At 44.8% G+C, this 24,645-nt stretch overlaps 1 protein-coding gene across 7 annotated transcripts in view; it reads right to left on the reverse strand.

Moving 5' to 3' along the window:
• The window catches only part of CALD1 (caldesmon 1), a 231,077-nt gene that overhangs the window by 19,202 nt on the left and 187,230 nt on the right, over nucleotides 1-24,645 (reverse strand). For 5 of the 7 annotated variants that reach the window (XM_081956903.1, XM_081956904.1, XM_081956902.1 and 2 more), the window contains 5 exons: nucleotides 14,460-14,603; nucleotides 11,404-12,607; nucleotides 10,660-10,737; nucleotides 2,885-3,042; nucleotides 2,315-2,570 (listed from right to left, as the gene is read on the reverse strand). In XM_081956903.1, coding sequence (XP_081813029.1) covers nucleotides 2,315-2,570; nucleotides 2,885-3,042; nucleotides 10,660-10,737; nucleotides 11,404-12,607; nucleotides 14,460-14,603 — 1,840 coding nt within the window. The remainder of the gene's footprint in view (nucleotides 1-2,314; nucleotides 2,571-2,884; nucleotides 3,043-10,659; nucleotides 10,738-11,403; nucleotides 12,608-14,459; nucleotides 14,604-24,645) is intronic. The other 2 variants (XM_081956907.1, XM_081956908.1) reach the window with 2 other exon arrangements.

Consider the following 24,645-nt stretch of genomic DNA (forward strand, 5'->3'; position numbering starts at 1 on the left):
GGCACATCCAGTTCCCAAGCTCATAAATCTGCTTTCGTGGTTCTCAGCTTTGGGTAGGAGTAAAGGGTTGGACACATGTTTGACAGCCCACGATGGAAGCGTCCATGCAGTATATTAATCCACACAAATCACACAGAATCGCTTCTTGGGACTTTGTGCATTCACTCTGCTAAGCTAAAATTGAATAAATCACTGCCAAGTGGAAACACGGCACATGCTAAACTGTAAGCCAAAAAGAGAATAGCAGATTCACATCTCATCCTAAGCCAAAACTAAATTACTCTATCACTTTTGGCTTAACCCAGTGGCTGCAACATGCTTACCCCTCACTGACTTAACCTGTTTTCTTTCTTCGTATGCTACAGACAAACCACAGACTAACCAGAAGGTTAGAAGAGGGCTGTTATCTAAAAGCCCCTCACATCCTGGACATAAATTGTTTCCACTTCTATTCTCAAAACGACGCTATCGAGCTCTGCACACCAGAACAACTAGACACAATAGTTTTTTTCTGAATGCCCTCACTCTGCTAAACAACTTAAGTCCCACAACACTGTCAAATTATTTACTAAGTCTGTATTACTATTCTTCTCATCCTTCCATTCCTAGTACCTATCTATTCCCACTTATGACTATAACCATGTTGCTTGTATCTTTACAATTTATATTGTTTTATTTGTTTTCTAGTATGATTTAATTGCTTATTATTATCCTATGACTATCACTAAGTGTTGTATCTTATGATTCTTGAATGTATGTATTCTATTTTATTTTTCTTTATGTACACTGGGAGCATATGCACCAAAAACAAATTCCTTGTGTGTCCACTCACACTTGGCCAATAAAGAATACTATTCTATTCTATTCTATTCTATTCTATTCTATTCTATTCTATTCTATTCTATTCTATTCTATTCTATTCCATTCCATTCCATTCCATTCCATTCTCTGTTCTGTTCTGTTCTATTCTATTCTCACAAAAATGCTAAGGCACACACATTCACAGACTCTTAAAATCAACACTAGCTAAGCTTAGCAGGTTGTATGCATTTATTTTATTTATTATTTTTATAACTCAAGGCAGGAAATGTACCTAATACAGGTAGTCCTCGACTTACAACAGTCCATTTAGTGACCATCCAAAGGGCAATGAAAAAAGTGACTTATGTCCGTTTTTCACACTTACGACCTTTGCATCATCCTCATGATCATGTGATAACATTTCAGATGCTTAGCAGCTGGTTCATACTTATGACCGTTGCTATGTCCCAAAGTCATGTGATCCCCTTCTGTGACCTTCTGACAAGCAAAGTCAATGAGAAAGCCAGATTCACTTAACAACCAGGTTACTAACTGATCAACTGCGGTGATTCTCTTAACAACTGTGGCAAGAAAGGTCGTAAAATGGGGCAAAACTCACTTAACAAATTTTTCACTTAACAACAAAAAGTTTGGACTCAATTGTGGTCATCATTTGAGGACTACCTGTACCCTTCCTCCTCCTGTTTTCTCCACCATACCAACCCTGTGAGATGGGTTGAAATAAAGGGACTGGTCCAAGATCATCCAGTCAGTTTCATACATAAGGCGAGACTAGAATTTACAGTCTCTTGATGATTGGCCCAAAGTCACCCAGCTGGCTTCCATGCCTAAAACAGGACTAGAATTTACAGTCATCTAGTGATTGGCCCTGAGTTTACCCAGCTGGGTTTCATGCCTAAGGCGGGACTAGAACTCACTGTCTCCTGGTTTCTAGACTGGTGCTTAAACCGCTAGGCCATACTGGTTCTCTGTATCTGTTAGGTGTCAACTTGCGAAGCATTCCTGACCTGCTCTCGAGTTGCCATAAGCAGGGGGATGGGGAACCGAGCCTCCCAGCTGCAGCGAGGGCATCACATTTCAGTCAAAACAAAAGCACATTCCAGCCATCTCTATGTCAAGGCCATCTCCACGGATACCTACAGCGGCTGGAGGGAGGGACTCTACAACCCGCAAAATTGCTTTGTTGGGGAATGTGACTGATGACACACATTGCGGGGAGGGGAAAACAGGGCCACAGCGAGGATGTGAATTAAATGAAGTGGCTTCATTTGGAACATGCAGACATGAAGGTCCTAATAAATAACTGGATTTCTTTTGAAGCTTCGCTGGAGGCTCATTATTTAATCAGGGCATCGGTCAAACCCTGACATTAGGTTTTTAACTTATCTGATTAAGTGCCCTGTGCAAGGCCAGTCAAAATATGAAACCCAGGGACACACCTTCTCTAAAATAGCATCCTTGCTTCCTTTCTGAATGCACCAGTGTTGTTTACCTCTTCCCGAACTTTCCTCTCCGCCTCGTCTTTCTTCCTTCTCTGTTCTTCGTCTTCCAGAATCTTCCTCCGTTCTTCACGCTTCTTCTTCAGCTCCTCCAGTTCCACCACCGCCTCCTGTTGCTTCTGCTTCAGCTTCTCAAATTCTTCGCTCTCGTTTTCACCCCGGCGACGGCGCAACTCCTCCACCCTCTTGCCAGCTTCCACCTGCGGTTTGCTGTCTTCGGATCCTGGTGTGGTTTTGAACCCCGGTCGGCTGAGAAAGGAAGAGAAATGTGTTAGGACCAGGCTCTCGATAGGTAGATAGATAATAGACAGACAAATAGATAGAATTTCCCAGTGGATATGAATATCAACCTAACATTTGCAAGATTAAGCAAGGGCCATTTACAAGACTAGGGAAGGCTGATTTATGTTCCCTGACAGGCTAAAACAAGATACTCTTTCAAGGTGATGCAAAAAAGTCATTCTTGGCCTTTGTATGGCAGTCTAGCGTATTGCAATAAGACCCATAAAAGGCAACAATTGGGTCCAAGTGTAAACGTTCTTGCCCCAGAGTGTATATCTTACCCAAAAGCATGCTCGGTGTGCTTCAGCTTGTGAGCAGGGAGTTCTTGGTTGCATTCCCCGTTTTGTGGCTTAGAATCTGGAATTCCCTTCTTGCGATCCCAGATGGACTTTGCCTCTTCTTTGGGCATTTTGTCTCTGTTCAGTTTGTTATCTTTCATCTAATAAGGAGATACGGTTGTTAAAAAAAAAAAAAGAGTTATATCCAAGACTCTGAAGGAGTTGTTCAGAGGCATCCATCTCCGCTGTGACTGGGGAGATAAAAGAACTATTAGGTAAGGGTAATGGTTTCCCTCGTAAATATGTGCTAGTGGTTGATGACTCTAGGGGGCATTGCTCATCTCCGTTTCAAAGTTGAAGAGTCAGCGCTGTCCGAAGAGGTCTCCGTGGTCATGTGGCTGGTATGACTAAATGCCGAAAGCGCACGGAACGCTGTTACCTTCCCACCAAAGGTGGTTCCTATTTTTCTACTTGCATTTTTACATGCTTTCCAACTGCTAGGTTGGCAGAAGCTGGGACAAGTCACGGGAGCTCTCACCCTATTACGCGGTGCTAGGGATTTGAACCGCTGAACTGCCGACCTTTCTGATCGACAAGCTCAGCGTCTTGGCCACTGAGCCACCGCATCACTATTAATCTATTGCACATGCAAGGTCCTAAAAACAGCTCGTAGCTTCAGCTTTCCTCTGTACAAAGAGCCCTGAATTGGAAAAGGTTTTACACATGCAAACAAGCTTGAAATAATACTTGCTTCCATTGTTACTGGACCCTCGTTCAAAAGTGGCTCATCTGTACAGCGAGGATTCCAAGGAACCACGTGATATCTGGGCTAAGTAAGCAATCATTGAAAGCTTTAAATTTGTCTACAAGTTTTATGTCCAGAGTTTTGTGTAGGGGAGCACATTTTTATCACCGGCTTGCCTTTTATACACAAGTCACTGAAATGTGTCCTTTCCTTACAATCAAAAAGAATAGAGAATTTGGAAGAAGCACTTTCTGTCGCCCCTAACTACTATATTTTTCGGAGTATAAGACATACCTTTTTCCCTCAAAAAAAAAAAGGTGAAAATCTGGGTGCGTCTTATTTACTGAATACAGCATTTTAGGCCTCCCGAAACACCGACCCCTTCACCAAAATGGACATGCATAGCCTTTAGGAGGCTTCCAGAGTGGTCCTGGGTGCTGGGGAGGGGAAAAATGAGCAAAAGATGGACCGTTTTTTGCTCATTTTTGCCCCCCTCCCTGCCCCCAGGAGCACTCTATAAGCCTCCTAAAGGCTATGGATGCCCTTTGTTTCCACAAAAAACAGGCCTGTTTTCACAAAAACAGGGCATTTTTGGGAGGTCTGCAGAGTGCAAAATCTTTTTTTTTTTAATTTGCCTCTTCAAAATCTTAGTGGGTCTTATACTCCGGGGCGTCTTATACTCTGAAAAATATGGTAGATGTCCTACAGCCTGTGTAACATCTGATTCTGGGTTGGATGCGCTTACGGGACACTTCCTTGTTCCCATCCAACTGAGTCACAAAGTCCCTTTGTTTATGAAGTAGGAATCAATTGGTTTGGAATATTATTACGGTATTTGTAAACAGTGCTGCTAAGGGGGCAGCCAAAAGATGCATTACAAGGTTTGCGGAAACATTTAAATAGACGTGTCGTAAATAATCTCCAAGATAAGCCAAGTGGAGAATTATCCTCCCAATTTGGATCTGGACATGTAGCAAGTTTTGTGCATCGTTTGTCTTGGCTTCCCACCTCCCCTTACCCAGAAACATTCTCGGATTAGTGCCTTTTGGAGCTTCTCTTGACCATCTGACTATCAAGCATGCCGAGACATGCGTTGATGCTAATTGGACTTGTGTGCAGAGTGCAGCGTTCCAGAAAACTTGTTCTGGTCTGCAGGAGAGATTAATCTCATGAGCGACATCAGCTAAAGCGGTGGCCAACGCAAATCGGAAATAGCAAATGAGCAACTGTGCAAAATGCTCTTCCCTGACTACATTGATCCTGATCCAGATGGCAAGGAGGCTCACTGAGATATCAATCTAAATCAACTTAATGAGACAAATCTCATTGATTTCAGGAGGAAGGCTCAGGAAATCCGAATTCAGTTCAGTGGCTTATCCTGCTTTCGGCATTGTTATGTTTGGAAAACAGCATTTCTGGAATCCATCAGACTATTTTTAAAATCTAGAGCAGGTTCAGTCTGGTACCACTAACTTCTATATTACCCATCAGGATGATTCAAACTTGTAACATCTCTAGAAAACACCAGGGTGACAGTTGCTCTAGGGGGCGCTATTCCTTTTCCTTTTCCTAATATCAAGGCAGAAAGATGTTTATGGAGATTCTCGGTCACCCAGCTCATGGTTCTCCCAAAGGTGCTTTTTAAAGGGGCAACTGGACTTTCTGGTTTTTCTTTGAAGGCGTTTCACTTCTCATCCTAAAAGCTTCTTCAGGTTTCAATACAATACAATAGTAGAGTTGGAAGGGATCTTGGAGGTCTTCTAGTCCAACCCCCTGCCTAGGCAGGAAACCCTATACCATTTCAGACAAATAACTATCCAACATCTTCTTAAAGACTTCCAGTGTTGGGGCATTCACAACTTCTGGAGGCAAACTGTTCCACTGATTAATTGCCCTCACTGTCAGGAAATTTCTCCTCAGTTCTAAGTTGCTTCTCTCCTTGATTAGTTTCCACCCATTGCTTCTTGTTCTACCCTCAGGTGCCTTGGAGAATAGTTTGACTCCCTCTTCTTTGTGGCAACCCCTGAGATATTGGAAGACTGCTATCATGTCTCCCCTAGTCCTTCTTTCTCTTAAGCTAAACATACCCAGTTCCTGCAACCGTTCCTCATATGTTTTAGTCTCCAGTCCCCTAATCCTCTTTGTTGCTCTTCTCTGCACTCTTTCTAGAGTCTCCACATCTTTTTTTACATCGTGGCGACAAGAACTGAATGCAGTATTCCAAGTGTGGCCTTACCAAGGCATTATAAAGTGGTATTAACACTTCACGTGATCTTGATTCTATCCCTCTGTTGATGCAGCCTAAGACTGCGTTGGCTTTTTTGGCAGCTGCTGCGCACGGCTGGCTCATATTTAGATGGTTTCCCGACCATCTAGCTAGAGCTGAAGAAGCTTCTTGGATGAGAAGCGAAATGTCTTCAGAGAAAAACCAGAAAGTCCGCGTTGCCTCTGGAAAAAGCACCTTTGGGGATATCAACGCAGAAAAGCAAGCACACCACGTGTCAGCCTCATGAGGTAGACCAGACAGGAGATCAGATGAGCTAAATCTACTTGATTATAAATCTTGTAAGTCTGATATTCATTTCTCCTCCTGTCTCCTTTACATCTCAAGAAATTAGGGAAGGTGTCCTCTGAGCCTCTTGTCACATTTGCATTCCTGCTATGGGCTCAGCTGCCTTTTAACTGACCATTTCCTTGGCTAGTCTTATTGCCCTGTCTCCCAAGGCCATACCTACACACCAGGGGTGGGATTCAAAAATTTCAGCAACCGGTTCTCCGCCCGGTTGCTAGGTGGCCGTGGCCATGGTGAGCATGGCCTTTTTGGCCTCCTGCATCATGATGGGGGGAGTGTTTTGCCCTTCCCAGGCTCCAGAAGCTTTTCTTGAGCCTCCGGAAGGGCAAAAATGGCCTTCCCTGTGCTCTGGAAATAGGCTCATTTCTGGATTTCCGGGAGGCCCATTTTTTGCCCTCCCAGACCCTCTGTGCACACCCTACACTTATCTGGCATCCAAAATGGGCTGTGTGGAGGGCAGGGGTGGGTGGGCGCCAGCCAGTCCTTGCAACTACCGGTTCGTCAAAGCAGATGTAAAATTAGCATCCAGTTCGCCCGAACCGTCTGAATCCCATCCCTGCTACACACCATTCCGGCATAAGAAGCCTGGGCTAAAGGAATCCACAACCCTGGAATTAATCCTGGAAAAAAAAAGAACTTGGTATCTTTTCCGTAAGGGCAAGAAAGTACTTTGGAAAAATGACATTTACATGAATGAAATGAAATTGCTTCTTGTAGGATGACCATGGTTTAGTCAGTTTATCTTTTCCACCTTTCAGATCCCTTTTACATGGAGCAAAGACTGGGAGAAATTCAAAATCTATTCCTCACCATACTAGATATGGTATTTCTGAAACAAGCCTAGATCCGCCAAGCAAAAGGTCCTGGGTTTGTTCCAAATTCCTGGGGGAAATTATGGTAGCAACCTGAATTGGAGGGAATATGAAAGATCCTTCTTTCCGTTCTAATATCAATATTAATTTTTGCTTTTAACATGCATATTTAAATAACATACTTCCTTGTGACATTAAAGATGCCTAGATTTTTTTAATTTTTTTTTTTGTAATCTACAGGGTCATTTAAATATGCTTGATTAATGCAGCGTTGATGGTCTAAAGTGCAGGGAGTTAATAAACAATTAACTCTTTATCACTTCCCAAAATGTTATTTCAGACATTTAATGCTGCCTTGGAAATTCCAAATCAGGGATCTGAATTTAAGTTTTAACTCAGGTTGCGAGAATCTGAGCAGAATGATTAGGCTAACTGCTTATCTTCTTATAAACAGAAGTGCATTAAAGGGGAGGGGAACACTGCAAGCAAGCAAGAAAAGGGGGGGGGGAATGCTGTTCATGTAGCATGTCTAGCCAAACTGGAAGCAGGAAATACCACAACTATCATGTCATGAGAAAGCTTGCTTCAGGACAAACTTTGCACAGTCCAGCTCTACACACCCAAGGTCTTAAGGCAGTCCAGAAAACAGAACAAATTCTCGGATGTAAAACAAACTCAAAACAGACCAGGGAAAGGCAGCTTCACATGAAATTTCATCTTACAGCCTGGCCATTTTCAGTTTTTTCCAGGATGACTGACTTTACAGCTAAGATCTTGCTGGCTGCTGACAGTGGGGAAAACACTGTCGTTTAAACCTTGGTGTCCGTCAGAATATACTGCAAATTGGTTGGTTCCAAAGGGATGTTTATGAGACTAAACATGTTGATTACGCCGTGCCATTTAGGGGAAGGTGCAGCTGAGGAATGGAGACAACTGTTTGCAAGTTGAGGAGCTTCACTTCATGTGATGCTGAAGGTGGCGTCCTACTCATTGAAACTCTGCCAACAAAGGGCTGTCTACATTACTGACTGAGAACAGCCCCCTAGATACTCCTAGAGAAGTCTTCCGCATCGGACTGTTACCTTCCTTACTATCTCCCTCTTTTTTTCAACCAAAAATATCAAGAATGGGATCAGGAACTTTCTGTGTGCAAAACATCCTCTCTTACCATTGATATATAGCTCCTTGCTATTCCTGGAGTCTCCCATTAACCAAATCTCACTATTACTAAGAATGATATCTTCTTCCCATTGTACGTCTAAAAAGTAGTATCCAGAGGTGGTATTCAGCCGGTTCGGGCCGGTTCAGGCGAATGATAGCGGAAATTTTGAGTAATTTGGAGAACCAGCAAATACCATCTCTAGTTGTCCTAAATTCCCTTGGTTCTGTTAGCTCACCTGATTCGCGCAGCAGAGTGGATTGCCATGTCTCAGCTGAGCTAAAAAACAGTTCAGCTCACCAGCTTTGACACCAAGGACGGTCTTTGAGTGCTGCGCATATGCAAAGCGCTCTCTCAGAGAACCGGTAGGAAAAGATTTGGAATCCCACCACTGGATCCATAAAGTCTACCTAGGGCTATTATCAGTGGAATCCCGTATCAGAGAGAGCCGTTTATTTTCGTCTCCTCCAATGGAGCTTCTAAATCTGGAAAGTCCAACCCTCACACATTTGGAGGTATCACTTTCAGCTTCTTCATGATTCCCTTCTTCATGATTCCCTCTTTCCTTCCATATCTAAATGGAAGCCTTGAGCCTTATCTGTAGAGGAACACAGAGGTGCCTTTGAGGAAGGTGTGCAGCAAAAACATGAGCTCAATCCAAGAAAACCAAAAACCCCGAGAAAGAAACATCATGTTATGTCCTCGAATATAGTTTAGATTCCAAAGGACCAGAGACAACAAAGTTTAGATTGTTCAATTGGGAGGAAGAGCATCAAGATAGCTCCTCCCTAAAAGTTCCCAGAGGAGATCTTTAACGGTGCAAATAGTTGCTTTAGTTCAGCAAGATGTTCTATCTACAGGTCAGGAACAATAAAAGAAGCTACTTAGAAGTAACCCTACATTTCTTTCTTGGTTTTTGAAGCTTTACATGTTACCTTGCATTGCCTCTTTTGGTTTAAAAGGGAGGGATGGGAAAATAACATATATTATTGTAGTTCAAAATTCTTCATCTATTGGAGTTGGATCACTACGGAGAAAAGCTTCTAGGTAATTCCAATAAAATGCTTTTTCCAAGAAATTTGCTTAATGCTAATTTTCTTTTCTTCCTTCTCCAGATTAGTTTGTCCCTGGGTTTTGGTGTCTTTTAATCTTCATTATGTTTTAATAGTTTTATCTCCTATTTTATTTCTTTACTTGTTTTAGCCCATTCTTATTGCATTTCATTTTGCTAATATGGGGTGGTTTGTTTGTTTTTTGCCATATTGGCTTTGTACCTGTTTTTCTACAGTACTATGTTGGCTGTGGCTTTTCCATTCTGCACTGTATTATAGCTTTATGTTTGAGTTGCATAATGGTATAAAATTTCTCCTACAGGCATTTTATAAATGCAGACATTAAACACACGATCCATTCAAAATTATTATAATTCTTCTAGCAGGCTGATTTGGAGTAATGTTGTTTCATGGATGGCAAGTAAGATAAGTGATAAAACGTTCAAAAGTGGCTCACCTAAGAGTACATTTTGGTATCTGCAGGATCCTGCCTGAAGATGATTAAGAATGATGGTTTGATACCAATAATTTTACTCACCAGACAGTAAAACACCATGGCACCAGCTTCTGAGTTTAAGTAGAAATGCAATGCACCACTTTTTGTAAACCAAGGGGAGGGGGGGAGTCAAAAAAAGAAAGGAGATTTTGGAGAGTGCATAATTTATATTAAGAAACAGAATTATTGAAATTGGAATTTTTAGATGTTACAAAATTTAAAAAGTCTTTAAAAAATAAATAAAAAGAAACAGAATCATTGGGTTAAATTCAGATTACAGAACTAAAGATATCTTGAGGCATCTATAATCTAAACCAGGAGTCTCCAACCTTGGCAAGGTTAAGCCTGGAGGACTTCAACTCCTAGAATTCCCCAGTCAGCTATACTGGCCAGGGAATTCTGGGAGTTGAAGTCCACCAGGCTTAACGTTGCCAAGGTTGGAGATCCCTGATCTAAACCATCAATTCCATCAAGAAAAGTCATGAAGTGGAGGGAGAAATTAAGGCAAGAAGGCTTAACTGGAGGGCACTCAGGAATTCCACACAAATCTAGGCCCAATTTCTATGGCCCATGTTGTGTTCTCAGATGTGATCTTAGCTCAGGAAAACTTAAAACACTTCTCTGATGTTCATCCTACACCAGAGAAGCAAGTTAAATATTCAGCTCACACAGCACAATATAAAAACCAGCTGGAATAAGCTGAAGCTTGCTTCATCGTACAGCCAGTTTTGGAAAGCTCTTGTCTGCTTTTGGCCGACATCTTGAGACAGCCTTCAAGATGGCTGCTGGAGAAAAGGTGAACTTGAGTCAGGTTGCTCCTAAGCTTGAAATTGGATGGAATGACCTTTGCCCTTTGCTAGGGGATCTCATGATGAACGCAGGCCATGTGGGGTTTCAGCCTACTTCCCACACGCCCCACTCTAGCCATTAAGTGATAGTTACCTCCTCTTTCCTGAAGGCTGGCTGAAGCTTCTTCTCCTGTAGGTTTCCTTTTTTAGCTTCCACTTTATTTTCTTCCCCCTTTTGCAATATTTTTTCAAGAGGAACAACATCAATCCCATCGCAAGCCCTATTAACAGCTGCTACTACCGTAGCTTTACAAAGCTGTGCTCATACCACCTCGCATCTGCTGCTGTGCACGCCATTCCCCATGGGTGGGCACAGTGACTTTCCTTTGCGCATTGGCACCCTCTCCTCTGCTCTGGTGTGCTCGTGTTCTCACATATCTCAGCAGGGTCCCGGCTGTGCTTGCTTCTAATGACTTGTGGATGCTTATTCAACAGTCCTACCACCAAGGTTTCCCAGTGCTCATCCATGGCTCATGCTGTGCTTCTGGACCTGGTGTAGGCCTTTGGCTACCTTCCTTGTCCAACCATCAGCCACAGAAAGGGAAGACAAAGAAGCTGTGAAGAATCGAGCATGCATAGATTTCCAGAAGATTCAAGCGACTAGAAGAGAGAGCAGCTTAATCAACTGCCATGCACTGATCATGCTACAGAGAGGTGAAGCTGGAAGCTTAAATCCGAAAAGAAATAAAACATTGGCAAGAGTTAGTAGTCCAAAGTGGAAGGAGATAACTGAACAAATTCCAGTTTCTCTCTCTCTTTTTTTTTTTCTGGTGAAATGCATTACATTTTCTACAAAACACAGGCAAAACGGTGGTTGGGTGCAAAATGTTTACTCTACCTGTTTCCTGAGGGAAGCTGCTGTGATTTTCTCCTCTTGGAGTTTCTTCTCTTTTACCTGCTTCTCTTCTATTTTCTTCTCGTCCCCTTTCTTGCCTTTCAGCTGGTCTACCTTTTTCTCCTCGGCCTTTTGCTTGGCCTTTAACCTCTCCTCTTCTAGCTTAGCCTTTGCCTCAGCTTTGGCCCTCTCCTCTGCCTCCCTCTTTTCCTTCTCCTTAGCCCTCTCTCGTTCCTCCGCTGCTTTTTTCTCTTCGGCTGCCTTCCTCCTCTCCCTCTCCTCAGCCTCGCGTCTCTCTTTCTCCTGGGCAGCTTTTTTCTTCTCTGCCTCTTCCTTCTCCTTCCTCTTTCTCTCCTCCTCAGCCTTCCGCTGTTCTTCTGCCTTCACCCTCTCCCGCTCTTCTGCCTCAAGCCTTGTTTTCTCCTCAGCTTCCCTTTTTGCTTTTTCCTCAGCTTCCCTTTTTGCTTTCTCCTCAGCTTCTCTTTTCTCTGCTTCCAATCTCTCTTTTTCTTCCTCTGCTTTCCTCTGTGCCTCAGCTTCAGCTCTCTCCCTTTCTTCTCTTTCCAGCCTTTCTCTATCCTCAATTTGTATCTGGTTCATTTCTGCCTCATTGTCTTCCTCCTTATTTTCATCTACGACTACTGTCATGCTGAGGTCCTCCTTTGAACTGGCAAGGACATGGGTGCCATTGTCTAATTTGTCCCCCTCTACATTTACCTCAAGATGCTTTCCCTCCAAGACTGCAGATTCCTCCTCATTGTCTATATTCTCCTTCTCTACAGTTAATTCTACCTGATTCTCCTCTAGGGCTTGTGGCTTTGGTTTCTGGTCTTCCACCTCTTCTTTGTATTCCTCATCTTTCTTTTCATCTTCCTCATCCTGCTGCAAGTTGTGGTACGATTTAGTGATGGTTTCTGTTTCCTCCACCTCATAGTGTCTTCTGTGGGTTTCTACCTTTTCTTCTTTTCCCGGGGTCTCATATTCCTCCACATTATTCACCACTTTTTTGCTTGTGAAGGACATGGTCTCATCGGTAACGGTTGGGTCAAGTTCCTTTTGGCGCTCCAATGCCTCTTGAAGACGCTTTTGACGCCTTTCCTCCCTCCGCGCCATCCTCTCCTGGAACACAGCATCGTCGTCTCCATCACCTAGAGTGGTCGTAACAGTGGTCACTGTAGAAGTACTTCTGGACTCTCCTTCTGCAATGCTAGAAGAGATGCAGAGTTATAGTTTTATTGATTTGTCTGTTGTTATTTTTTATGTTATGACCTGAAACGCAATGGGGATTGTTTCAATTGCCTTCTGCCCTCCTCATTTTATCATCATAGACAGGTTTGACTAAGAGATAGTGAAACTCACAATGAATTGGGGTTTAAAGCAGTCCTAATCAGACAGCGAACAGTTGAGTCTAATCATTACACACACAGACATAAACTTGCCAAATTCCTACACACAAACCCAGGTTATTTATTTTGACCATCAAATATCCTCCAGGGTGTCATAGTGGGTTTTACATCAAATGGTTTTTAATTTGAAAATGCCAAAAATCTCTACTCATTTATACTTCCAATCAGGTCCGTCAAAATGTTGAGACTCATTCAAGTCTCTAAGGGTACAACATGAGAAGGGGCTTCTTGATGCAAAACCAACTTCTGTTTTTTAAGGCTTTTATTTTTAAGTTCCTTGTCTTCAGCTAAACATGGAGCTGAAAGGAGGATACCTGGTGAAAAATCTGATCATAGAATCAATTCCCTAAAACACGGGGAAACCGGACAGCTCTTTTAATAATAGAAATGCATAGATGATAAATCAGGGGTGTCAAACACAAGGCCCAAGGGCCTGATTCAGCCTGTGAGTGCTTAGATGTGGCCCATTGGGCCGGCATGGAAACAGCAAAGGATCAGCCTGCATTCAGCCCCCCCTGGACTCTGTTTTAGCTGGCAGAGGGCTATCAAAACAAACTAAAAACAAAATAAAAGGAGAAATGTTTCCCCTTTTGCATTTGAGCATGCAAGAAGGGACAGGAAAGGAGAAAGGGAAAGAGGAAAAACAAAGAAAAAGATGGGAAGATGGGAAGAGAGCAAGGAAGGAAAAAAAAGGAAAGAGGGGAAGGAAGAAGAAAGGAGAATGAAGAGGGAAGGAAAAAGGAAGGAAGGAAGGAAGGAAGGAAGGAAGGAAGGAAGGAAGGAAGGAAGGAAGGAAGGAAGGAAGGAAGGAAGGAAGGAAGGAAGGAAGGAAGATTATAATGAGAATGGGGGGGGGGGTCTGAAGGAAGTCCTCCCTTAGCATTTGGCCACCATAGGTGCCCACGACACAAGTCCCATGTCACGCCTACCCTACGGTACACCCAACCTGGCCACGCCCATCCCCGGCCCTCCGAAGTCAATCACAACCCTGATGCAACTCTAATTGAAATCGAGTTTTACACTCCTGTGATAGATAGATAGCTAGAGAGAGAGAGACAGATGGGGGGGGGAGGGAGGGAGGGAAATAGATAGGAAGTAGGTAGGTAAGTAGGTATATAGAGATGGAGATGGAAAGATATATTCTCTCCTAACCTAGAAAGTGAGTCTGTAAAGCTGCATCAGTGGCGGGATACGACTGGTATGCCCCAGTATGGGCATACCAGTGCCTGCTGGAAGCACCAGGTACCGTTCTGGTACGGTGCTCCGGAGGGCCCGCCCGCCTGCCCATGCTCCTTACCTGTATTTGAGCTGTTTGGGGCTTCCGCACATGCGCACAGAGCATACGGCGCCTGCACGACGCTCCGCCGAACAGCTGGAGCAGGTGGTAAGTACACATGTGCGCACTGTGCGTGTATGTGTGCGTTCATGTGGTGGACATCCAGCCCCATTGCACCCTACCGGTTGCAACGGGATCCAGAATCCACCGCTGAACTGCACCAAGAACTTCCTTCCACTTTAGAGGATAGATGATATAGATAGAACAATGTATTGAAGTACAGGAGCAACTACATTGTTCTGCTACCCTTCCTTCATTAAATCCCCTATGACCTAGAATGAAGCTCCCACCAAACTATTCATGCAACAGAATCTTACTTATTTTGGGCATTCATTTCAGGTTTCTCAATCCCTTGCCCTAAGCCATCGTCTTCTTTTTGCCGCAGTCTTTCTTGACGGGCTCGTCTGCGTCGCTCTCGGGCAGCTTCTTCCTCATCATCATCATTTCTTTGATAGGATAATCTGCAAAACACAAGTTTCAAAAAAGCTAGATCCTCTATTCAGAACAACCGCTATAATACCTAAAGTGATTAAAAGAGCACGAATATATTTGCTGAAATAGTCTACATTCATGTCACACTACTCTGAGCATAATTTATTTGTTCAGCACCATCAAAATGTAACGTCTTTTTACAAAGTAATCGATAAAAATGTTTCTGCACTCCATGATTAGATAGAAGAAGCCCCTAGCAAGAGGGAAAGGTATAATTAAGGTTTGTTTCTGCTGGCGACTAAGAATTAAAGTGTGAAGCCAAGACACCACAAGGATATGGTGCTACAAAGAGAATAGAATAGAATACTTTATTTGTTCAAGTGTGGTTAGAAACACAAGAGATTTGTCTCCTTCTTTGTCAGAATAGATATATTCATGAACTGGAATAGTGCTTAGTAACAAGGTGAGGAATGGGAGCTGAAACATTTTGGAGCCTGGGTGTGGCTTAGTACTGTAGCTCGGAGTCTGTGCTGAGTTAAAAACTAGTCTGCTGCTGGAATTGAAACCAATCTCTCCTCTCTACCATATTGGAAGAACCACTCTTGGTATTGCATATAGGTCTCATGTGTTATATTATATACCGTATTTTTGGAGTATAAGATGCACGTTTTTCCTTCAAAAGAGAGGGTGAAAATCTGGGTGCGACTTATTCACTGAATACAGCATTTTTGGCCTCCCAAAACCCCACCCCCTTTGCAAAAATGGCCGTGCATAGCCTTTAGGAGGCTTCCAGAGTAATGCTGGGGGCTGGAGAGGGCAGAAAATGAGCTTTAAAATGCCATTTTTTGCTCGTTCTTGCTTTCCCAAGCCCCCAGGAGCACTCTATAAGCCTCCTAAAGGCTATGCATGCCCTTTTTTTTGGCAAAAAATTGGCTCCGTTTTTTGAAAAATGGGCTGTTTTTGGGAAGTCTGCAGAGTGGAAAAGATTTTTTTTTTAATTTGCCTCTTCAAAATCTTGGTGCATTTTATACTCCAGTGCATCTTAAACTCCAAAAAATACGGTATGTATGTATGTATATGTGTATGTATGTATGTATGTATGTATATGTGTGTGTGTGTGTGTGTATGCATATGTGTATGTATGTATATAGGAGAAGTTAATGAATCCTGCCGAATCAGTTACCTGTGTGTTCTTTCTAGATTTGATTGCTGCAACAAACTCTGATATTCTTCATGTGTCCAAAGTTTCAAGTTCTTCTGTATTCCAAAGTGCCTAGATATGTTTTCTGACAACTTTTTTGTTGCATTGGAAACAGTGCTTTAGAATGGCTTTCCTGAACCTGGAGATATGGTGGGTTTCCACACATCGTATCTAGTGCTAGTTGGAAAGGAGCTGCAGGCAAACACTTCTGGACAACATCAGGTTGGCTAAGGTTATCTTAGGAGGAGGAGGAAAATGAAAGCAGAAGAATTTCTGAACTGTGGTTTAATGAGTACCTAAACTATATAAACGCCAACGGAGCTACTGGGCAAAACTTTGTTTAACATGCCAGAGCTAAGACAGAAGCTTTTACTTTCACATTAAACTGGGCTTTAGGTCACCTTAAATTTTCCATAGCAACAGGGTTTTGTTGCAGCTGCCCACGTTTACTAGGGTTTTATCTTAGGAAACACAAAAGTCAGAGAGACAGAAAAATCATGGAACTACTAGAATAATCCAGGATCACTGAGCAAATCCTAGAGAGATGTCAGTCTACTAAACTATTTAAAAAATGCCTACATACAGCTGGCACAATCATTGCAAATATAATCCACAACACAGGCCCTAAAACTGAGAAACCTGGAAAGCATGAAGTAGCATCCTTACTGCCTGAATTCACATAACACACTAAATCCCAAACCTGGGTTAACAGATCATAATAGATAAGGTGACCAACTTTTCTACAATGAAAAGGAGGACAAATAAATTGGAAAAAATATATCGTAAATAAAAGAAATATTTTATTCATTGCAATAATAATATACTAAAATATGATATATGCATAATAAAACATTTGCAACATTTTATATTGTAATTATGCTTACATGCCTGTTAATTATTATTTAAATGAATACTTTTCCATTGAATTAATATTTTTTGTCAATGTATCATTTTCTAACAATATATTGGAAATATCTGAACAAGAAATATCCTTCATATTGAATTTTACGGCAAGTGCTGCAGCTAGAGTATCAACATTCAATCTCGATTTCTCACTTGTCGAAAAATCATTGGCAATTGAAAAAAACTCTTTCAACTGCTGCATTAGTTCCAGGGCAGCACAACGTAAATTGAACAAGTATAAATAAATGTTCACATGGAATATGTTCATTTTTGAAATGGCTGAAAATATCCACCCATCTTTTATAAATTTCAACATATTGATTTTCCCATTGTATTAATTTTTCAGAACTTAAATATACATTCAGTCTTCTAATTTCTTCAAAGAGACAATTGTCATCTATTTTAATGTCTGGCATTTCTTTAGATAAAAACTCAACACAAGATTCAATATCTGTCCAATATACTTGCGATGAAGTAAAAAAACACTGTTGAAAACTGTTATTTCCCGTGATATTTGTTTCAGACCGTTCTTCGATATATTGAAAACATGTTTGGTAAAAATTCTGCACTTCTTTGATAAACTTTTCCGTTATGCCCGGATTTGATTCCTCTAAATCTGACAATTTTCTTTTTATAATTAAAGGAAGAAATTTATCTTCAAATCGAGATTTATTTTGAAGGATAAAGTCATTCAAAATAAGACAAATTTCTGTAGCTGAAATGCGTTCACCTTCAATCTTTTGAATCGCTTTGTGAAAAATAGATGCTTGACTATGTACAAAATACATTAATATCTCAGATATTTCATTATTGAAAAACGATTCCAGGATTTTAGGACATTTGTCTAAACTTAAAAAATATGAACGGAGAGGCTCAAATAATTGTAGAACACGCTCTACAGCAGGTGTTAGAGCAAGCCATCTAACTTTTGAATATCCTAAAAGTTTTTTGTATTCAACATTCGCTTCTTCACAAAATTGTTTTAAAGTAGCCACACGAACGGTAAAACGACTAAAATACAAATAAATCGTAGTTATAATTACTTCTACATCAATTGGCATGGACATGACGCCGTGTTGATTGCATTTGACAAAATATGTGCATTACAACCTATTCCTAGTATTTTCTTTTGGAGTAAATGTTGTAATTTTACATACACATTATTCACCCCTTTGCGTCTTCGCCCACCAAAATTTGTGTTTGTATTATCAGCTGTTAGTGCAACAACTTTGGATTTCAAATTGTTTTCATTTATTACTCTGTATAGATGGTTTGACAAAATTTCAGCAGTTTCACCCTCAATGGATTCTAAATTTAAAATATCTTACTAGTATTGGATACAATTTGGTTTCATTATGATTTGATGCATCAGATAAAACCGTTACAAATGCTGCAATTTTCAAGTCTGCTGTAAGTATTTTATCACAGTAATTTTTAAATACTGATTTAATAATAGCCTTGCATTTTGTCCTGGCGCATGAAATCTTAGCATTGTGAAACTTTTTCAATAAAATATAAAGCTGCACGAACGATGCAAGCACATTATGAATAAATAAAATTAATTATTACAACTGAAACTTTAACATAAGCAAATAACTTCACTAAAATTTAAACTTAAATTATTTTACACTTCTGTTGACAACAGGGTTACAACTTGTAAATAATAATAATAATAATAATAAATTTGAATTTATTAGCCGCTCCCTTTCCAGGCAGGACTCGGGGCGGCGTACAATGGGCATATAGAACATAGAAACATGTATACAAACACATAAACATACAAAAATACAGAGACACACATGCACGGAGGAGGTAACCAATTACAACATTTAGACAGTTAAAATCCCCATTAAAATACCCAATTGTAAAAAACCCAATGTACAATTAAAATTTAAAATTTAAAAAGACAGTCAGGAGGAGTGAGAAAAAATTACGGTTGAGCCAGGCCAGATAATTGAAAGAGGTGGGTCTTCAGCTGTACACGGAAGGAGCGGAGATCGGAAGTGATCCTGATGTCACGGGGGAGGTCATTCCACAGGGCTGGGCCCATCACAGAGAAGGCTCTGCTCCTGGGTGTCGCCCCCCGACACTGTTTGGTGGACGGCACCCGGAGAAGTCCCTCTCTGTGTGAACGAATTGGTCGTAGGGATGTGTGGGGCAGGATGCGATCCTGCATGTAACTAGGCCCTGTGCCATGAAGCGCTTTAAAGATCATAATCAAAACCTTGAAACGCACTCGGTAGACCACAGGAAGCCAGTGCAGCTCGCGCAGGAGAGGTGTTACCGGGGAGTATCTAGTCCTCCCCATAATCACCCGCGCGGCCGCGTTCTGGACCAACTGCAGTCTCCGAGTGCATCTCAAGGGAAGCCCCATGTAGAGAGCATTGCAGTAGTCCAGGCGAGACGTCACTAGCGCATGGGTGACTGTGCATAGGGCATCCCGGTCCAATAAGGGGCGCAATTGGCGCATCAGGCGGACCTGATGGAACGCCCCCCTTGCCACGGCTGTTACATGGTCATCCATGGACAGCCGGGCATCTAGGAGGACGCCCAAATTGCGCACCTGTTCCATGGGGGCTAGTTGCACGCCCCCAATGGCCAGGGATGGAAGCACCTGGTTGAACCGGGAGGCCGGAAGCCACAGCCACTCCGTCTTGGAAGGGTTGAGTTTTAGTCGGTTGCCATCCATCCAGACCCGTACGGCCTCCAAACACCGGGACATCATTTCGACGGCCTCATTGGGGTGGTTCGGGGTGGAAATGTATAGCTGAGTATCATCAGCATACAGATGATATCCCACCCCAAAACCACGGATGATCTCGCCCAGCGGTTTCATGTATGTGTTGAACAGGAGAGGCGAGAGCACCGATCCCTGTGGCACTCCACATGTGAGTGGCCTCCGGGTCGATCTCTGTTCCCCTGCCAACACACGTTGCGTCCGGTCCGAGAGGTAGGAGCCAAACCACCGTAAAACGGTGCCCCTGACTCCCAACCCCTCTAGCCGGTGCAACAGGATACCATGGTCGATGGTATCGAACGCCGCCGAGAGATCTAATAGGACCAGGATAGAGGAACAACCCCTATCTCTGGCCCTCCAGAGATCATCAACCAATGCGACCAAGGCCGTCTCGGTGCTGTGCCCGGGACGGAAGCCGGACTGGCGCGGGTCTAGATAATCATTTTCCTCCAGGTGACGTGGGAACTGCTGTACCACCACACTCTCTACAACCTTCGCTAAGAAAGGAAGGTTGGAGACTGGACGATAATTAACTAGGTCCGTTGGGTCCAGGGAAGGCTTCTTGAGCAGGGGCCTCACCACCGCCTCTTTCAAGGCGGCCGGTAGAGACCCCTCACCCAACGAGGCGTTCACTAGGCCCAGGAGCCAGTCGCGCGTAACCTCCCAGGATGCCAGTACAAGCCAGGAGGGACACGGGTCCAATAAACATGTGGTGGGTCGCAGACGTCCACGCAACCTGTCCAAATCCTCGATGGCAACCGAGTCAAACTCCTCCCAAAGCGGTCCCTCAAGACTCGCCACGGGCGTCTCTACTGAACTACTGAAAGGGGCCCATCCCATCCGGATTTGAGCGACTTTGTCCTGTAGATATTTCCCAAACTCCTCTGCTCTGCCCTGTAAAGGGGCTTCCCGCGGTCTCTCAAACAAGAGGGAGCGAGTCACCCGAAACAGGGCGGCAGGGCGGTTATCTGCGGACGCAATAAGAGCGGCGCAATGTTGACGTTTGGCCGCTCTTAATGCCACGAGGTACGTCCTCAAATAGGCTCGTGCCTGTGCTCGGTCGAATTCGGAACGGGAGGATCTCCAACGACTCTCTAGGCGTCTCTTGTGGCGTTTCATCACCCTTAGCTCCTCGGTAAACCAAGGGGCCAGGGTGGTTCGTCGCCGCAGGAGAGGCCGCAAAGGCGCCACCCGGTCTAGGGCCCCGGCAGTCGCACTATTCCATGCGTCTACCAGGTCCTCCACTCGGGGGCGGGTCAGGTCCACAGGAGGTGGCCCAAGCTCCGTCTGGAACCTATCTGGTTCCATCAGGCGCTTGGGGCGGAACCATCTAATACCTTCCAGTTCCGCCTCCTCGCGGCGGGGGGTAGCACCAGGGAAGTCCAGCCGGAGAAGTGAGTGATCCGACCATGACAGGGGAATAATGTATGATTATGAGTAGGAGTAGGATCCCCTATTCCCAGATCACTCATCCACTGGCCAGAGACAAAGACAAGGTCCAGCGTGTGGCCTCCCTCGTGAGTAGGGCCCTGAATTAACTGGGTCAGGTCCATGGCTGTCATGGAAGCCATGAACTCCCGAACCCCCTCAGACGCTTCTCCCATCGACGGCAGATTAAAATCCCCCATCACTAAAAGTTTGGGGGTCTCAACCGCCACCGATGAGATCAGCTCGAGGAGTTCAGGCAGGGCCGCTGACGTATAGCGAGGAGCCAGGTATACTATCAGCAGGCCCAACTGCCTCCCTGGGCCCCATCTCACGACAAGGGACTCACACCCGGATGTCTGTGGCACAGTGAACTCTCTCGGCTCTAAGTCTTCCCGGATAATCACTGCTACCCCACCGCCCCTTCCCTGGGCCCGAGGCTGGTGAAATGCTCGATAACCTGGTGGGCACATTTCCACGAGGGGTAGACCTCCCTCGTGGCCCAACCAGGTCTCGGTTATTCCTGCGAGGTCCGGCTCCCCCTCCAAAATTAGATCGTGGATGAGGGGGGCCTTATTGACAACGGACCTCGCGTTGCATAACAGCAGTCTCAGGCCTTGGGTCTGTAGATCCTGACCACCTAGTATGCAGGGGTTGGTACAAACGACCGGGAATGACCAAAAACCCCGGTCTCCCAACCGACTACGCGCTCTTGATCTGTCCTCGTACCTGTCCCTCCCCATGACCGTTGGTATCAAAGAGCCCTGCACAGGAATGCTATCTTCCCTCTCCTCCCCCACTCCGCTCCCTCCTCCTTCGACCACACCTAGACGCCTGGCTCTCCCATCCCTCCTGACCTGTTCCCCCCCCCCATCCCTGGAACCCCTTATAATTTTTAAAAGATTTTTAATTAAAAAACCCCTCAATGTGCGCTTCCGCCACCTCTCTGGGTTAATAAACCCGTCCTCAAGGTGGGCCCTCGAAAGGGCAGGAGGCCATACCTGCGAGAGGGGGGACTCTCGCAGTGGCAGTAGGTCAGACCTTGTGTACATGAGAATCATACAAAAATCACGGGGCAAGATTATTTCAAGTGCTGAAGATGGAATCATAGTTTGTCGTGAAATTGTCCTTACCCTAGATGGAAAGAGTAAGTTGGTGGGCTAGCCAACTAGCTAGATTTATCTAAGGAGGCGCTCAAGATGGTATTGGAGCCGATTAAAGCAGGATGTTAATGAGAGAGCCATAGTCATGATATAAAGAAAATTGATGGAAATCCAAGTTTTGGCAAGGGAGGCAATTGTCCATGGGGTAGAAGGAAAAATGTCAAGCCTTCAGCAGATGACCACCAATCCCCCCGGTGTCTCTCCTCCATGTCCAGGCCCAGGGAGAGATGGCCATCTGCCTCCTCGGGGGTCCTGAAGCTCATCTTCCCGGGGGGTGTTGTTCTCAAATCCGAGACCGCCATAGCTCCCTGAGGCTTTCCCAAGCCTCCTGGAGTTGGCAGCACTCTCTCTAGCCTCCCCGGGCCTCGTTCTTCTTCTGCAACTCCCCTGGAGAACCAGGGGTCATGGCGACCAGAGGGTGTGGCGCTCGGCGTCTCCGACTGCCTCCCCCGCCGCCGCCATTGCCAAAAACCTCGCCGCCTGAGCTGTGCACACCACCCGGGCAATCCTCACCTCCGACATTGTTCTTCAAAGCTTGCCACTCTGGCCTGCTTCCCTCCGGTCTGCTTCGCTCAGCTCCACCCTCCACCAGCCGCTTCCTTTTGATCTACCCGACTCCATTCCACAGAATACGGCTGTTCATCAGCTGTTCGGTCAGCGCGTCTCCAAGCCTCCATGTCTCCACGCGCTTCTCCGCTCGGCGCTCGGCGCCTCTCACCCGACCAGCCGACCACCCGATCACCCTGCCCAACCAGTCCAAGCTAGGACAGAGCCGGGGGTGGTCGCCGACAAATCCCGACCCTCAGGATAAAACCGAGGGTCGGCAGCACCCCTCCCAGCAGGGAGGCCCCTCCGCAATCATACGGAGCTCACAGATCGGCCGCCATTCCCTCCGGAAGCTCCTCCTCCTGTCAAATAAAAGTATACATATTTGCAGTGAGGTTTATAGCTAGTGAGGCAGCAATTTTTTTAGACTTGTGGACTTCAACTCCCAGAATTCCACAGTCAGGCATGCTCAGTTGCGACCTGCCACCCTCCGCCCTGGGATTCAGCCACGGCACCGCCTGCCAGAGCTGCGCGGAATCCGGGGCGCACTTGTCGAGGGCAGCGCAGGTGGGGAGCGGACGGAGCAGAGGAAGCCTCTCCCCCCACCCCCACTTCCCACGCCCAAAAAACAAAGGGAACCTCTGCCACCGCCCAGGCAACCTGGCCGGCCTCTCTCGCGGCGGCTCTCTGGTGCCGAGCTTGGGAGTCCCTGGAGGACTGCAAGCACCGCAGGGGGCTGCAAGCACCGCAGGCTGGACTGGAGCCTCGAGTCTTGGGCAGTGAGTCATTCGATAGGAAACTTGCCTCTTGGAAGGAATGACTCGGCTTGGCTCCTGCTTTGTCTCTCCTGCCTCTTCGCTTCTCCATTCGGTCGTTGGGCGGCAGATCGAAAGCGGGAGCCAAGCTAGGTCATTCCTCCCAAAAGGCAAGTTTCCCATCGAATGACTCGCTGCCCTGATGATGAGAGGTTAGGCTGTGCCTCACTTGCTCACCAAATTATTAAATAGATAAATTAATGAATTAATAAAACGTGAATTGTACTTGCCTCTGTATTATTGACTATTCACTGAGAAAGAAATAATTACCGGGAGTCATTCAATTGCCGACGTGCCGTGTCGTGTTTTGATAAACAAAGCCACTTGCACGCGGCGCTCTATCTCAAGATCTCTCGTGTGGAGTGCATGCGTCTCATAATTACTGGAAATATCGAAAAGGAGGACATGTAGGAGGACACTTTTCGAGGGAGGACAGAACTTACAAAAGAAGGACTGTCCTCCCTAAAGGAGGACGGTTGGTCACCTTATAATAGAGAATGGCACTTACCATGCTAGGCCCAAACTTGAAAACTACCGTATTTTTTGGAGTATAGGATGCAGTTTTCCCCCCACAAAAAAGAGGGTGAAAATCAGGGTGTGTCTTATATTCTGAATACAGCATTTTTGGCCTCCCGAAACCCCCCCCCCTTGCAAAAATGGATGTGCAGAGGGTTTGGGAGGCCTGCAAAGTGCTCCTGGGGGCTGCAAAGGGCAAAAATGAGTGAAAAACGATCAATTTTTTGCTCGTTTTTGCTCCCTCCCCCCTCAGCCCCTAGGAGCACTCTACAAGCCTTCCAAAGGCTATGCATGCCCTGTTTTTGGCAAAAACCGGGCCCATTTTAGTGGAAAACTGGCCGGTTTTTGCTCATTTTGGGGGGCCCCCAGCCCCCAGGAGCACTCTGCAGGCCTCTCAAACTCATGCCCCATTCTTCACAAAAAATGAGGCATGCAAAGGATTTTGGAGGCTTACAGAGTGTAAAAACGTTTTTAAAAAATTTACCTCTTCAAAATCTTGGTGCGTCTTATAATCTGAAAAATACGGTATATTGCATCTGAATAAGAGGCCCTGCTTTCCACATTCAGTTAAGACATTATCTTCCTTCAGAAGGCTAAACCCCAACTGCCCATTTCAGTCCAAGTTAACACTAACTTGTTTACCAGACAAGCTCTACCGTTTATTCCTGTAAGGAGATTGACAGGAGTATGTGATATGCCTGGAAGGATTTTGCAGGCCAGGAGAACTGTGGCTTGCATCCACGCTCAAATGCCTCCAAGTCCTGC

Source organism: Natrix helvetica (assembly GCF_964273705.1).
Source record: "Natrix helvetica genome assembly, chromosome: 6".
Taxonomy (NCBI): Eukaryota; Metazoa; Chordata; class Lepidosauria; order Squamata; family Natricidae; genus Natrix; species Natrix helvetica.